The sequence below is a fragment of the Elephas maximus genome, chromosome 2 (assembly GCF_024166365.1).
Source record: "Elephas maximus indicus isolate mEleMax1 chromosome 2, mEleMax1 primary haplotype, whole genome shotgun sequence".
Taxonomy (NCBI): domain Eukaryota; kingdom Metazoa; phylum Chordata; class Mammalia; order Proboscidea; family Elephantidae; genus Elephas; species Elephas maximus.
Genome location: NC_064820.1, coordinates 2,674,712 through 2,691,609, shown reverse-complemented (window position 1 = coordinate 2,691,609; position 16,898 = coordinate 2,674,712). Strand labels below are relative to the sequence as shown.

General features: G+C 45.9%; 1 protein-coding gene across 6 annotated transcripts in view; it reads right to left on the bottom strand.

Moving 5' to 3' along the window:
- Window positions 1-16,898, bottom strand: part of SEMA5A (semaphorin 5A) — a 553,896-nt gene that overhangs the window by 157,387 nt on the left and 379,611 nt on the right. For all 6 annotated transcript variants that reach the window (XM_049860605.1, XM_049860561.1, XM_049860570.1 and 3 more), the window contains 2 exons: window positions 4,155-4,440; window positions 555-690 (listed from right to left, as the gene is read on the bottom strand). In XM_049860605.1, the coding sequence (XP_049716562.1) occupies window positions 555-690; window positions 4,155-4,440 (422 nt within the window). The remainder of the gene's footprint in view (window positions 1-554; window positions 691-4,154; window positions 4,441-16,898) is intronic.

The window sequence follows — 16,898 nt, the reverse complement described above, 5'->3', positions numbered from 1 at the left end:
TCATCGTCTCGTGGGTCCCAGCTCCTTCTGGACGTGGCAGCTGGGAACAGATGCTTGCAAAGCCCTGCAGAGCTGGAACACTCTGAAATTTAGTGATTTATGGATGAATGCCATCCACCCATCCATCAACCCCCCACCAACTGCCCCCATCACGCCTGGTCATCCAACAGGAAATCACGCCACACCAGGCAACTAGCGTTCTAATTCTGATTGTGCGTCTCCATCGCTCTGCACCAGTCCCCATTCATTGAACCCCATTCATTAGGGATCACAGAGTCCACCATCATTAGCACTAATTGAAGCCTAGTTCCCAAACCTGCTGAGAAAGCTGGTCTTTTCCAGGCCAGTCTCCAGCGTCACAGTGGACAAAGGCGTCCTGTCCACCCCGGCGTCTCCAGGGACAAAAGGCTAGCCCTATTTACATTAGCAGGGCTGAATGCAGGGGCCTGGGCCGGAGGATGGCAGGGTCAGGCTGCGCTGGGTACACTGGGATCTGAGTTTCCCCAGCTTGTCTACACAGGGCTTGGAATTCTGCCCTCTGCCCCTGAGCCTACCTGGAAGTTGGGGTTGGGGTTGGGATACGGCAGCCAGGCAGAGCGCGAGTTCTCCTGGTACTTGAAGGGCCCGTTGAAGGCCTGTGAGATGGCGCTGAGGTTGAAGATGCACACGGCTGAGGCGGCGATGCTGTTCCTGGGGGCAGAGGGAGAGAGGAGGAGGCTGTCAGAGCCTGCAGCGAGGCTGCGGCCACGTGGACCCCCACTGGCCCAGCTGCGTGCTGACAGCACTGTCCAGAGACCCTGGGGAGCTCAGCCTCCTAACAGCCCCTAGAGCGTAAAGTCCAAGCAGCATTCCTGTGATTCCTTTGTAGGGGGAACGAACACTTGAATACAGAAATGGAAAGATTTGGCAGTTTTGTCCCTGGCTTCCTGCCAGGCAAATTCCTGCAGCTGCAAAGAGCGAGGCAGGGGGTGTGAGGAGCCCTGTGAGTGGAACAAACTGTGCTCAACAACTAAAGGCTGCAGATTTAAACCCACCCAGCGGTGCTAAGGAATAAAGGCCTGGCAATCTGCTCCCATAAAGATTACAGCCAAGAAAACCCTATGGAGCTGTTCTATTCTTCCACACATAGGGTCACCATGAGTTGGAATCAACTTGAGGGCAATGGACTTTTTTTCTTTCCTTGGTTTTGTGTCCCACCTCTTGAATTCTGCACGAAACAGACTTATCAGTCTGCTGTGGCTCCTCTCCCACCCATTTACTGGAAAGGGAAAGGGAAATCTGGAAGGTTGGTCTCTGCCTGCATAGACATCGCACGCTGGTGACTTCTCACCATGACAGCCACTCGTGACACAAAACAAATAGTCTGGAATCCTCGGAAACCTATCTTCATAACTCTCTGAATTGACCATTCATGTCCTGGAATGGCTCAGACACGGTGCTTCTGTGACTTGTGAGATTCTTCTTAGCCCAGAGCCTGTGGAATGAGCAGCTGGCTTAGCCAGGCTCCCACTGTGTGTAACACTGATGTCAGCAGAGCGGCAGTGTGCTCATCTCATACGGCTCACGCTATTTCTTCCCTAAACCTCTGTTTATTTGGAAATGTCCTAATTTCACCTTCATATTTGAGAGACAGTTTTGCTGGATATATGATTCTTGGCTGGCAATTTTTCTCCAAAGCTTTATGTAAGTCATCCCATTGCCTCCTTGCCTGCACAGTTTCTGCCAAGTAGTCCGAGCTTATTCTTATTGACTCTCCTTTGCAGGTGACTTTTCCTTATCCCTAGCTGCTCTTAAAATTCTTTATCTCTGGTTTTGGCAAGTTTGCTTATAATATGTCTTGGTGGCTTTCTTTTAACATCTACCTTACGTGGAGTTTGATCAGCATCTTGGATAATTCCTCATCTTTCACGATATCAGGGAAGTTTTCTGACAACAAATCTTCAACAATTCTCTGTATTTTCTGTTATCCCTCCCTGTTCTGGTGCTCCAATCACTTGTAGGTTATTTCTCTTGGTAAGAGTCCTACATAGTTTTAAGTTTTCTTCATTTTTAAAAAATTCTTTTATCTGATTTTTCTCCAAATATATTGGTGCCAAGTGCTTTACCTTCAACTTCACCAATTCTGCCTCCGGTTGCTCAATTCTGCTCCTCTGACTTTCAACTGAGTTGTCTAATTCTGTCATTTTATTATTAACCTTCTGAATTTCTGATTGCTGTCTCTCTATGGATTCTTGCAGGTTATTAAATTTTTCATTATGTTCTTGAATAACCTTTTTAATTTCTTCAACTACTTTATCTGTGTGTTCCTTGGCTTGTTCTGTGTATTGTTTGTTTTCCTTCCCAATTTCATTCCTAATGTCTTAAAGAGTTCTGTATATTAACCTTTTGAATTCTGCATCCGGTAATTCCAGGAAGGTACCTTCATCAAGAAGGTCTGTTGATTCTGAGATGAAGGTGGACTAGGAGAAAGGTCTGACAATCTACTACCAAAAACTTGCCAGTGAAAACCCTATAGATCAAAACGGTCTGATCCCCAGCCCATCATGGGATTGGCACAGGACTGGGCAGGATTTGTCCCATTGTACATGGGGTCACCACGAGTCAGGGGCCGACTTCACGGCAGTCAACAACAACAAAAGCAGAGCAAATATCGCAGACTGACTAGCCACCCTGGATTCCCTGACACTGAGGACACAGGATGGTCCTTGGTGCTAAAAACAGGATATTCTTAAACAAACCAAGACATTGGTCACCTCCTCCACCAGCCGACCCACCCAGATCAGGACCTTTTACTTTGGTTACAAATATTTAGTTTTGTCCAAACTGTTAGGCTGTCAGAGCAGAGATCTGAAGGGCAATCTACACCAGAACCCGTGGCATCCTAAGTCCCGTGGAGTCGTCATCAGCCTGGCCAGTGTTGGAGGAGGTGGAGCTCGGCTTTCTTCATTTCTGGGGTGTGTGCGATCTTGCTGAGGCTCATCACAGCCCCACAGCTAAGCGGGAGAGTCACTGTGGGGTCAGCCCAAAGCCGAGTAAGTGAGAGAACAGGAAACAGCATGTGTTTCACCTGGCCGCAAGTGTCCACAGCTCTGAAGTCAAGAGTGCCCGCCCACGTGGGACACAAAACACTATGTAAGCTTTTCAAAACCACTTTAAAAGTGTAACTGCCATTTTACAAATAAGTGCCCAAGTCAGCCGCCTTCTAGGAGACTGGTTTAGAATGCAGCTACAGTGAAGTGAGAACACGGTGCGTGGTGTCCATCCAGCCTATTCCACATGGGGACGGGTCGGGGGGACTCACGGCATCTCAGGGATAGACTTTTGAGACAACCTTCCTTTCATTCCACACCAATGCTTGACTGTGTACAGAAAAAAAATGCATCTAATCTGCACTAAACCAAACCAAACCAAACCCAGTGCCGTCAAGTTGATTCTGACTCATAGCGACCCTATATGCACCAGCATGTCCAAAAATGCCTGGAACACACAGGCCACTCATGAAGCAATAGTTTATAACAGACTAATTCAATACTATTATCACGTAAGGGGCCCTGGTGGCTTGGTGGTTAAGAGCTCGGCTGCTAACCAAAATGTTGGCAGTTCAAATCCACCAGCTACTCCCTGGGAACCCTAAAGGCAGTTCTACTCTGTCCTACAGGATCACCGTAAGTCAGAATCAACTCGATGGCAATGGCTTTGGTTTCTTTGGTGGGTCAAGAGGGAGCTCTGGCAATGCAACGGTTAAGTGCTTGGCTGCTAACAGAAAGTTTGGAGGTTTGAACCCACCCAGCAGCTCCAGGGGAGAAAGACCTAGGAAACCCTATGTGGCAGGTCTACTGTGACCTATAGGGTCACTATGATTTGGAATCAACTTGATGGCAATGTATTACATTACATACATTACATACGCACAGACGAGATCTTTTCTGATTAGCGTTCTCTTCCTAACACCAGTCTTGGAAATCATGTGTCTTTGGGTAACATTTAAATCATATTGAAAAAAAGTCCTCCCCCGCTTTTTTTCTGGCTGCTAGCCCAGTAAATAAAGAAAGATTTGCTTTAAAACAACTTTAAAACCTCAAAGGTCAGTGACCACAGGGTGCACTGCAGATGGACTAGCGGAGCGGCAGGAAGGGATGCTTTGGGCTACGCACACGTTGGTGGTGAAGATGCCGTAGAGGAGGTCCAGCTCGGGCAGGAGGAAGGTGCTCTGCAGCTCGTTGTAGTAGAACGGGACCTCGCCGGGGCGCGAGCAGTTGAGACGTGCCTTCATGAACGTGGTCCAGGTGTCCTCCAGAAGGAAGCGGCCCCCGAGGTCGTTCTTGCAGACCCGGGCTGCACGGGAGAACACCGTTTTCCCACAGTCATGTTCCACAGCATTTTCTCGGAAAAAGAAGTAGGTGAAATTCCCGATGTCGTAAGATGACACAAAGTTCGGTTCTAAGAAAAAGACAAGAGAAGAAATAGCTCAACAGCCATATGATTTTCCTTTTGTGCCTTGCCACTTGGCCTTCCTTCCAAGGGGATGTGGCTTTCTTATACACACACACACATAGAGGAAACCATTGCCATCGAGTCAATTCTGATTCTCATCGACCTCACATGTGCAGAGTACAACTGCTCCATAGAGTTTCAAATGGCTGCAACCTTTCAGAAGCAGATCGCTAGGCCTTTTTTCCAAGGTGCCTCTGGGTAGATTCAAACCACCAACGTTTCAGCTAGTAGTCGAGTGCTTAACTGTTGGTACCACCCAGGGACTCCTTGCTTTAGACAATGCCTGGTTTTTATTGGACAAATGGGAGGCCCCATGAGAAGCTTAATGATGCTCTCTGCTGAGAAACTCAGTGCTGCAGTACGTTCTAACTTATGGGGAATTGCTTCAGCATCCTGAGCGTAATCAGTGCTCCAGTTAGCCCAGCCCTGATCCCACGGAAGGTGCGCAGCAGAGGTGCTCAAGTTACCTCGGCCCTGATACCACGGAAAGTACGCAGTGGAGGTGCTCAAGTTAGCCTGGCCCTGACCCCACAGAAGGTGCGCAGCAGAGATTTACTGGGCGTTTTGAGACAAAACTGCTTTCTGCCCACGCTCTTACAGAACCACCAGACAGAAAGGGAGAAAATAAGTACAATGATGATATGCGACTCAGAACACATCGCATCAGTATGTCTGTAAGACACCAAAATTCCTTTGTCATAGTTGATGTGCTTTAGGAAATGACTTTAGAGAGGTTTTTCCTTGTGAAACCTGAAACGATACACCTTTCTGTAAGGCTGGTGCCCCGAACGAGCTTCATAATTCCCATGGCATGGTGATGACGGTACAGTGAGGGGCCTTCCTGGTCTGGTTTCTGGGTGACTGGGGGTCCACTTAGAGGAGAGATGAGGTTTGGGATGGAGGCACTACCTAGCAGCATCCTCGTTCTGTAATTATCTTAAAAATGGGAAGACAGAGCTGAGCACATTCTGGCAGTGCCTGTTCTTAACCACCAAGCTCAGCAGGAATTACATGGACTGTCAGCGGCGTTTTCTGTGAGGCATTTATTTCAAGCAGCGTCTTCCTAACATGCTGCTGAGCAGTGAAGAGGTCTGAGCCCATCGATGACAGCAGCATGCCCGTTCAGACACAAAAACAGATGTTTACTGTTTACAACTCCTATAAGCAGGTTTGACTCTTACTCGGCTCTCTGTCTCCAAGAGCTAGCCATTCAATCAGCCAGCATCTGAGTTTTAACATGCAATTAGGATAATTAGGGAAATAACCTTTGGTGGTCAAAATTAATGGAAGGGTACAGACACCAACTGTATTCACAAAGACACATGTCTGGGGACAACTGGTTTTAAACCTGTGGTTATAATCCCATTTAGGAACAGGTTAAAAAAAAAATTTTTTTTTTTTTTTGGTTAAGTTAAGGATACAGTATTAGTGTAGGGTGTGTCTTGAGCTGATCTCTCTTGAGATATAAAAGGAGCAGATTAAGCAAGGAATCTAGGAAGCAGAGACAGGGGAAGAGAGATGCCAAGGCATATGAAGATCGCCCAGGAGCAGACAAGGACTTTCGCCCAGAGCCCACAGAGAAAGAACATCTTCACCTAGGGCTAGCACCTTGAATTCAGACTTCTAGGCTCCTGAACAGTGACAAAATAAATTTCCGTTGGTTAAAGCCATCCATTTGTATTTATGTCATAGTAGCACTAGGTAACTAAGACAGGTAGGTACTGTTATTCTCCCAATTTCACAGATAAGGAGGCTAAAGCCTAGAGGCTTAGTAGTAACTTGCCCAAGCTCACACAAGAATTAATGGGAGGGGGGAGGCATTTCCTGAACCAGATAGTCCAACTGCAGAGCCTACATCCACCATTACACTAAACTGAAAAACAATGGTGCACAAACATAACAATAAATTATGCTAATGATATTCAAGACTAGGGTTGGGATTTCTGGGCAACACTTTGGAACTCAAATGGCAAGCTCCTGGTTAGGGAGTCACCACACTGCACTGAGAACGGTGAGAAGGTTTACTCGGGAGAAGCTGAGAACGGTTTTAAAACTGACCAGAGTTGAAGAAAATGCTCAGATGACATGATAACCTACAGCTATAAGAGACATCAGGAGTGATACAGAAAGAAGTAAAAAGTGGGAAGAAGGAGCCAACAGTTCTTGCTGTTGTTGTTAGGTGGCATCGAGTCGGTTCCGACTCATAGCGACCCAATGCACAACAGAACGAAACACTGCCCTGTCCTGCGCCATCCTTACAATCATTGTTATGCTTGAGCTCATTGTTGCAGCCACTGTGTCAATCTACCTCCTTGAGGGACTTCCTCTTTTCTGCTGACCCTGTACTCTGCCAAGCATGATGTCTTTCTCGAGGGACTGATCCTTCCTGACAACATGTCCAAAGTATGTAAGACGCAGTCTCGCCATCCTTGCATCTAAGGAGCATTCTGGCCACACTTCTTCCAAGGCAGATTTGTTCGTTCTTTTGGCAGTCCGTGGTATATTCAATATTCTTCTCCAACACCACAATTCAAAGGCGTCAACTCTTCTTTGGTCTTCCTTATTCATTGTCCAGCTTTCACATGCATATGATGTGATTGAAAATACCATGACTTGGGTCAGGCGCACCTTAGTCTTCAGGGTGACATCTTTGTTCTTCAACACTTTGAAGAGGTCCTTTGCAGCAGATTTGCCCACTGCAATGGAGTCTTTTGATTTCTTGACTGCTGCTTCCATGGCTGTTGATTGTGGATCCAAGTCAAATGAAATCCTTGACAACTTCAGTCTTTTCTCCGTTTATCATGATGTTGCTCATTGGTCCATACCTGAGGATTTTTGTTTTTTTTTTATGTTGAGGCATAATCCACACTAAGACTGTGGTCTTTGATCTTCATTAGTAAGTGCTTCAAGTCCTCTTCACTTTTCAGCAAGCAAGGTTCTGTCATCTGCATAACACAGGTTGTTAATGAGTCTTCCTCCAATCTTGATGCCCCGTTCTTCTTCATATAGTTCAGCTTCTTGTATTATTTTTTTCAGCATACAGATTAAATAGGTATGGTGAAAGAATACAACCCTGACGCACACCTTTCCTGACTTTCAACCAATCAGTATCCCCTTGTTCTGTCCAAAAAACTGCCTCTTGATCTATGTAAAGGTTCCTCATGAGCACAATTAAGTATTCTGGAATTCCCATTCTTCGCAGTGTTATCCATAGTTTGTTATGATCCACACAGTCGAATGCCTTTGCATAGTCAATAAAACACAGGTAAACATCCTTCTGGTATTCTCTGCTTTCAGCCAGGATCCATCTGACATCAGCAATGATATCCCTGGTTCCACATCCTCTTCTGAAACCGGCCTGAATTTCTGGCAGTTCCCTGTCGATATGCTGCTGCAGCCGTTTTTGAATGATCTTCAGCAAAATTTTGCTTGCGTGCAATATTAACGATATTGTTCTATAATTTCCACATTTCGTTGGATCACCTTTCTTGGGAATAGGCATAAATGTGGATCTCTTCCAGTCAGTTGGCCAGGAAGCTGTCTTCCATATTTCTTGGCATAGACGAGTGAGCACCTCCAGCGCTGCATCTGTTTGTTGAAACATCTCAATTGATATTGCATCAATTCCTGGAGCCTCGCTTTTCGCCAATGCCTTCAGAGTAGCTTGGACTTCTTCCTTTAGTACCATCGGTTCCTGATTATATGCCACCTCTTGAAATCGTTGAATATCGACTAATTCTTTTTGGTATAATGACTCTGTGTATTCCTTCCATCTTCTTTTGATGCTTCCTGCATCGTTTAATATTTTCCCCATGGAATCCTTCACTATTGCAACTCGTGGCTTGAATTTTTTCTTCAGTTCTTTCACCTTGAGAAATGCTGAGCGGGTTCTTCCCTTTTGGTTTTCCATCTCCAGCTCTTTGCACATGTCATTATAATACTTTACTTTGTCTTCTCGAGAGGCCCTTTGAAATCTTCTGTTTAGTTCTTTTACTTCATCAATTCTTCCTTTTGCTTTAGCTGCTTGACACTCAAGAGCAAGTTTCAGAGTCTCCTCTGACATCCATCTTGGTCTTTTCTTTCTTTCCTCTCTTTTCAGTGATCTCTTGCTTTCTTCATGGATGATGTCCATGATAGATGAGCCAACAGTACAAGGTCTTATTAAACATGATTACTGTCAGGAAGTGTTTGTCTCAGCTCCAGAGATGGTGTTTCCACTGGTGCCCACCATGTTCTCAGTGTGCCAACGATTGGCTATCAGGGAGTCTCTTCCATGCTCACTCTCCACTATGAAATGTTGAAGATAGATATCTTAGGCATAAGTGAGCTGAAATTGACTGGTATTGGCCATTTTGAATCAGATAATCATAGTCTACCATGCTGAGGATGACAAATTGAGGAGGAACAGTGTCACATTCGTTGTCAAAAAGAACATTTCATGATCCATCCTGAAGTACAATGCTGTGAGTGATACAATAATACTCATATGCCTACAAGGAAGACCAGTTAATACTATTATTGAAATTTACGCACCAACCACTAATGTTAAAGATAAAGAAATTCAAGATTTTTTTTACCAACATCTCCATTCTGAAATGATCAAACATGCAATCAAGATGCATTGATAATTACTGGTGATTGGAATGTAAAAGGTGGAAACAAAGAAGAAGGATCTGTGATTGGAAAATATGGCCTTGAAGACAGAATTGATGCTGGAGATCTCATGATAGAATTTTGCAAGATCAAAGAACTATTTATCAGAAATAGTCTTTTTTAACAACATATATGTCAACTATACACACGGGCCTTACCAGATGGAATACACAGGAATCAAACTGACTACATTTGTGGAAAGAGACAATGGAAAAGTTCAATATCATCAATCAGAACAAGGCCAGGGGCTGACTGTGGAACAAACCATCAATTGCTCATATGCAAGTTTAAGTTTAAGAAAATTAAAACAAGTCCACAAGAGCCAAAGTACAGCCTTGAGTATATCCTGCCAGAATTTAGAGACCGTCTCAGGAACAGGTTTGACCCACTGAGCACTGATGACCAAAGACCAGACGAGTTGTAGGATGACATCAGGGAAAGCATACATGAAGACAGAAAAAAAAAAAAAAAAGACCTAAATGGATGTCAAAAGAGACTCTGCAGCTTGTCCTTGAACGTGGAGTAGCTGAAGTAAGTAGAAGAAATGATGAAGTAAAAGGGCTGAACAGAAGATTTCAAAGGGCAACTCGAGAAGACAAAGTAAAGCATTACAACGAAATGTGAAAAGACCTGGAGTTAGAAAACCAAAAGGAAAGAATACACTCAGCATTTCTCAAGCTGAAAGAACTGAAGAAAAACTCCCAGCCTCAAATTGCAATACTGAAGTATTCTAAGGGCAAAATCCTGAATAACGCAGGAAGCATCAGAAGATGATGGAAGAGGATGGAAGGAATACACAGTCACTGCAGCCAAATGAACCGATGGATATTCAGTCATTTCAGGAGGTCGCATACGATCACGAGCCGATGACACTGAAGGAAGAAGTGTAAGCTGTACTGAGGGCACTGGCGAAAAACAAGGACACAGGAATTGATGCAATACCAAGTGAGAAGTTTCAACAAAAGGATGAAACCTTGAAAGCTCTCACCTGCCTGTGCCGAGAAAACTGGAAGACAGCTATCTGGCCAACCGACTGGTAAGGATCCATATTTGTGCCCATTCCAAAGAAAGGTGGTCCAGCATAATGTGGAAATTACTGAACAATATCATTAATATCACACACAAGTAAAATTTTGCTGAACGTGGTTCAAAAATGGTTACAGCAGTGTATCACGAGGGAACTGCCAGAAATTCAAGGCAGATTCAGAAGAGAACAGGGAATGAGAAACATCATTGCTGAAGTCAGACGGTTCTTGGCTGAAAGCAGAGAATACCAGAAAGATGTTTAAATGTGTTTTATTGACTATGCAAAGGCATTTGACTGTGTGGATTATAACAAATTATGGATAATATTGAGAAGGATGGGAATTCCAGAACATTTAATTGTGCTCATGAGGAACTCGTACTTAGACCAAGAGGCAGCCGTTCGAACAGAACAAGGGGATACGGAGTGGTTTAAAATCAGGAAAGTTGTGTGTAAGGGTTGTATTCTTTCAGCATACTTATTCAATCCGTATGCTGAGCAAGTAATCTGAGAAGCTGGACTATATGAAGAAGAACATGGCATCAGGATTAGAGGAAGACTCATCAACAACCTGCGATATGTAGAAGATACAACCTTGCTTGATGAAAGCAAAGAGGGCTTGAAGCACTTACTTAATGTAGATCAAACACTAAAACCTTCAGCATGGATTACACCTCAACATAAAGGAAACAAAAATCCTCCCGAACGGATCAATAAGCCACATCATGATAAATGGAGAAAACATTGAAGCTGTAAAGGATTTCGTTTTGCTTGGATACACCATCAACGCCCACAGAAGTGGCAGTCAAGAAATCAAAAGATATATTGCATTGCGCAAATCTGCTGCAAAAGATCTCTTTAAAGTGTTAAAAAGCAAAGATATCACTTTAAGGACTGAGGTGTCCCTGACCCAAGCCATGGTGTTTTCAATCGCCTCATATGTATGCCAAAGCTAGACAATGAATAAAGAAGATCGAAGAAGAATTGATGCCTTTGAATTATGGTGTTGGCGAAGAATACTGACTATACCATGGACTGCCAAAAAAGTGAACAAGTACTTCTTGGAGGGAGTATGGCCAGAATGTTCCTTAGAAGCAAGGATGGTGAGACTTTGTCTCGTGTACTTTGGACATGTTATCAGGAGCAACCAGTCCCTGGAGAAGGTCATCATATTTGGTAAAGTAGTGGGTCAGTGAAAAAGAGGAAGGCTCCACAAGATGGATTGACACAGTGCCTTAAACGATAGGCTCAAACACCACAATAATTGTGAGGATGGCACAGGACAGGGCAGTGTTTGTTCTTTTGTGCCTGGCGTCACTATGAGTCGGAACCTACTCGACGGCACCTAACAACAACAACACTCTTACGGAAGCAGATCACCGGGCCTTTCTCCAGTGGTGTTGCTGGGTGGATTTGAACTGCTGACCTTTAGGTTAATAGTCCAGTGCAAACTCTTTGTGTCTTCCGGGAATCTCATAAGGTAAGAAGGAAGTCGGTCTCAAGTGAACTGCCATGAGGTTATGACAGTAGCCTTGGGGATGGAGGGTGCAGTGGTGGTCACTCTACAATCCCCTTGACAGGCTAACAGGTCCCCAGAGGAGAGCAAGAGGGTTACTGAGCACGATCAAGCTCATGTCATGCCAATGCCGGGTTTAGTCACTTTGTTGTTGTTGTGAATTGTTATCCAGTTGATTTTGACTCATGGCAACCCACGTGTGCAGGGTAGAGCTGCTCCATAGGATTTTCATGGCTGTGACCTTTCGGAAGCAGATCACCAGGCCTGTCTTCCAAGGCGCCTTTGGGTAAGTTCAAACCAGCAACCTTCTGGCTAGTAGTTGAGCCCTTAATCGTTTGTGCTGCCCATTGAGGCTTCATTTTTTCCAGGTTTCCACTGCGGTCTTACACTACTCGCGAGCTCGAGATTCTTGCAGAACTCATGGACTCAATTTGCAGGATTTAATTTGGAAATGCCACTTTTCCCTTTGTGATCTTATCCTTTGCCCTACTGGATGCCACTTCCTTGAAGTCAAATTTTACAGCTTCTTCATTTTAAGCACCATCCATTAAACATTCAACCCTCTGCCTTACAGTAATCATTTAATAGGTGTTATTAGTGATTAATATTTTAATGGAATAACGCTGTTAAGATGTTTCTCTAAACATGACAATTAGTTTTAAGAGTGATTTTGGCACAGAGGGGAAATCCGATCTTGAAATTTATATTCATAGTAAACACATAACTCAATGTTCCAGGTCCCTCGAGAAAGTTATCCAATCAACTGCACTGCCTTTGATAACCGGCGGATTAGATGATGAAATGACAGTGGGCAATGGAGACACGTGAGATCATGAAAGGAAGGTTTCCAAGTCAGCTTCAAACATACAAATACATTTAATTCTGTGTTACGGCTGTCGTTACTCTTGTAGCTGACCTGATCAGGCAACCACACGCACAACAAAATGAAACGCTGCCTGGCCCTGCGCCCTCCCCATGATGGATTGGGGACTGGATGGTTGTGATCCATAGGGCTTTCGTTGTCTGCTTTTCTGAAGTAGGTCTCCAGACCTCTCTCCCTAGTCCATCTCGGTCTGGAAGCCCCACTGAAACCTGAGCATTGCAGCAACACGCAAGCCTCCACTGACAGATGGGTGGTGGCTGCACGTGAGGTGCGTGGGCCGGGAGCCAAACTGGGTCTCCTGTGCGGAAAATGACAATTCTACCTGGACACACTACCGCCTCTACTGTTAGGACTAGCAGGACATTTTACTGTTGTTGGACAACACCATTCAGATTTCTGTCATTCAGGAAGTGTGCTTAATGTTCCCTCACTCAACTGTCACTTCAGCTTCAACCATGGCTCAGGTGCTGAGTCAGAGGCTAAGCTTACAGACCCGCACGCCATCCCTGCCCTGGAGGAACTCACAAACTAGTGGGGGAAACACGTAAACCATTCATCCAGTCATTCATTGACTCCAAACTATGTACTGGCTGGTGGGCAGGTCTACAGGCAACTACAAATTAAAAACGAGAGATTTTAATTCTCTCTGACAAGAGTAAGGAAGAGATCTTCCCCCATACACACACGCACACACACACACTCACGCTTTTCTCTCAGCATTCACTTTAGAAAACTTAAAATGTAAGGTCCTTCTCCATCTCTTTGAAAACCACGTACATCACAGACGTTTCCCCCAGGCCCTGGGAGCCATCTTCTGAAATGTGATCCTCAAGGAGACTACACCCTTATCTCCCAGGTTCCTAAGAGGTCTGCATAAGTCCAGGTACCCTGCCTTAAAGATAACGCACAATTTGCAATTTCCACTTGAGCCGGTTGCCCCCTAGTCCCCTGGGACTCATGGCGACCCCACGTTGTCAGAGTGGAAGAGCGCTCCATGGGGTTTCCAGTGACTGATTTTTCTGAAGCAGATCACCGGACTTTTCTTCCAGGCACCTCTGGGTGGGTTCAAATTGCCAACTTTTGGGTTAGTAGGTAAGGACTTAACTGTTTCAGCAACCCAGGTACTCCTTTGTCTTGAAAACATGACTGTAATGGGTTGTAGCCACTTAGCTGTATAAAAATAGAGGGTTAGATTTCTTTCTGTCTTTGCATTCTCTTTAGCAGATTACATGGGCTGCATCACATTCTGGTTTAATCTTAAACCCAAAAAACCAAATCCATTGCCGTTGAGTCGATTCTGACTCACAGCAACCCTACAGGACAGAGTAGAACTGCCCCATAGAGCTGGTAGATTTGAACTGCCGACCTTTTGGTGAGCAGCTGTAGCACCTAACCACTACGCGCCACCAGGGTTTCCGGTTTAATCTTACTCAAGTATAAAACTTTTCTTTCCCTCTTATTTTGTGGAGCAGGTTGCTGGTTTGAGGGTAGGTTTTGTTTTTATTTATGTTTCCCCAGCACAGGTGGGCCGGGCATTTGGGTGGGAAGGTACCCAGCACGGCACTGGCGCAGGGCTGGAATGGTGGTTCTTGTCACTTCCTGATTCTGCCCTGGAACAGTCAGCTAAGACAGCAATGAGGGGGGCCCGCTGCAGTGAACAGGCAAACCGTCCTCCATACGATGAGCTGGAAACCTGGGAACCCCAAGGCTAAAACCACCTGACCAAGGTTCACCAGCATCTCTCTTGACGAGACAATTTTCTTTTCTCAGCATGAAAAGGTTGGAAAAAACTAGAAAATGTTCAAGATTAAGAAGCGGGTTCTGTTTATCACAATTTGTGAGCAGCTGTTAGCTGAGTGTTAGCCCCAGAGGCCCTGCCCAGTTGTACCAGCATTGGGCAGTGGTGGGTGTGGTCCCAAGTAAGCCTGGGGCCTGGATGTACAGCAGGACAGGAAGGATAAGAAGGCCAGGTGCTACCAGCAGGGCTGGGCAAGGGGTGGGGGTAGGAGGAGGAAAAGAAGAGGAGAGAAGGAAGGGGCAGCAGGTGGTACGCCAGGTGGCCCAGGGGAGGCTCCTCAATGCCATCAGGGAAAGGACAGAGGAAGCTGCAGGTGTCGGGAAATCAGGCACCAGAGCCCAGAACGTTCACTCACCAGCATCCATCAACTGCCTACCACATCAGACCCACCCTCCATCTGTCACTGTGCTGTACTGTGGTGGCCTCTATGTGGCTGCGATGCTGGAAGCTATACTGCCAGTATTTCAAACACCAACAGGGTCACCCATGGTGGACAAGTTTTAGCAGAGCTTCCTAAGATAGACTAGGAAGAAAGGCCTGGCAATCTACCTCCAAAAATCACTGAATGAAAACCTTAAGGCTCACAATAGAACATCATCTAATACAGCGCTGGAAGATGAGCCTTACAGGTTAGGAAGGCACCCAAAACACACAGTGGCCACGACAACAGACTGCAGCACACCAACAGCTGTGAAGATGGCACAGGACCTTTCAGCACTTAATTGTTTCTTTCCGTTGTATGTACAATGAAAAGGCCGACCTACAGCAACTAAGAACAGGTCAGATACTATACGGACTGCGGGGCTCACAAAGATCACCTCCATCTGCAGAGTGCTTACTGAGTACCAGACACAAACGTTCATTATCTCCTCACTGTCTCACTTCATTTTCTGAAACAACTGGTCAGGCGGTTGTCTCCAGTTTGCATGTGCAGAAACAAGACTCAGAGAGAAACCGATGTCCCAAAGGACTGAGTACCAATTCAGCCTCTGATGTGCTAGCCTCCAAAGCCTCTCCCTTCCATCACTACAAATCACATTGCCTCTAACACCCGCTGGCGCACCCCTAACCCTTGGGGTCTGCGATGCAGCAGCAGAGGAGATGGGAATACAGACAAGAGAGCCGAGGGATGAGGATCTGTGTTTGCAGCCACCCTTCTCCCCACAGGGCACCTCTCTCCAGCCCCCTGGCCTGTCAGGGGTGACAGCAAAGGGGAGGTTGGGGGCTGGGGCAGGGAGGTGGGCAGAAGAATTCAAGGTGGCAAGAACTGAGAAAAGGGCGTCTGTTGAAGAGCTGATGGCGCGCAGGTGTGGGAGAAGGGAGGTCCCGGCATCCAGGCTCTGCAGGAACGGAGCAGAGCTGGTAGGGCCAGAGGCTAGCACCTTCAGGATGGGGGATCAATCAGAGCAAGACCAGGGCGGGGCAGCTGTGAAGCTGCACCACTCACAGCAGGAAGCACCACAGGGCACGTGGTGGGGCAGGGAAAAATGCTCACTCGAAAGGGCTTGGGACCTGGGTCAGGGCTCTCTCCTCCCTGCCCCTGGGTGAGCAACTTCTTGGTGTCGCCAGAAGGGAGGAGAGACACGCTGCCCCCAGAGAGAAGTAGGACTTGGTGCTGGCCGAGGGAGGCTGTGGCCATTGTATGATAGCGTATGCAAACCACGACACAACCTGGGAATCAAGCACATTCGGGTCTTGGTTCAACACTAACCATGGCCTACCTGCCACACCTCCTGTATGCACTGGGCGGTTCTTCTACCGTCTTTACCACACCACCTGTCACCCACATGGGACAGACCCTGCTCAGAGAGCGAGACCAGACCATCTGACTAGCTGGTGGGTGCCTCAGTAACATGTAAGGAAGCAGTGACTGTCAGTCACGCCAGGGCCTCAACTGTTTTTTCAGGGGACTCTGTCACCTTCGGAAAGACCGTACACCTAATATTTTTCACTTTGCTTTTGGAAGACTCTAATTATGGTGCCTTTGGTTGGTGAGTGTTGTTCTTTTTTTTTAAGTGGAGATTTTGCTTGGCATGTAAAGTTAATACATACATAGAAAAAGCAACTTACAGCTACAAAATTTAAAGTTTTGGGGCCAAAAAAAGGTTCCATAGGAGTCAATGGGCTCACGGAAACCAGTCAAACAGAAGTAGTCCTCATGGAAGAAATTAAGTCAATGCTTTCATTTGTCAAAACCATTCAAATTGCCCTTTGGAACAAATACGAGTAAATCAACTTAATTGACGAAGAAACTTAACGAAAGCATTCTCTTTTCTACAAGGGAGCCCTTCAGAGGCAAACCACAATGACCAACTTGACTACATTCTTTGGAAAAAGACTTGTGCTGTGCATACACACACACACACACACACACACACATACACACACACGAGTAATGGTCTGAACCAATGGTTCTCAACCAGGGAGGATCTGTCCTCCACGGGCCATCTGTCTATGTTTGGAGACATTCTGGTTGTCCACTGAGGGAAGGGTCTGCTAAGGTCATCCAGTGGGTGCTGTTGTTGTTAGG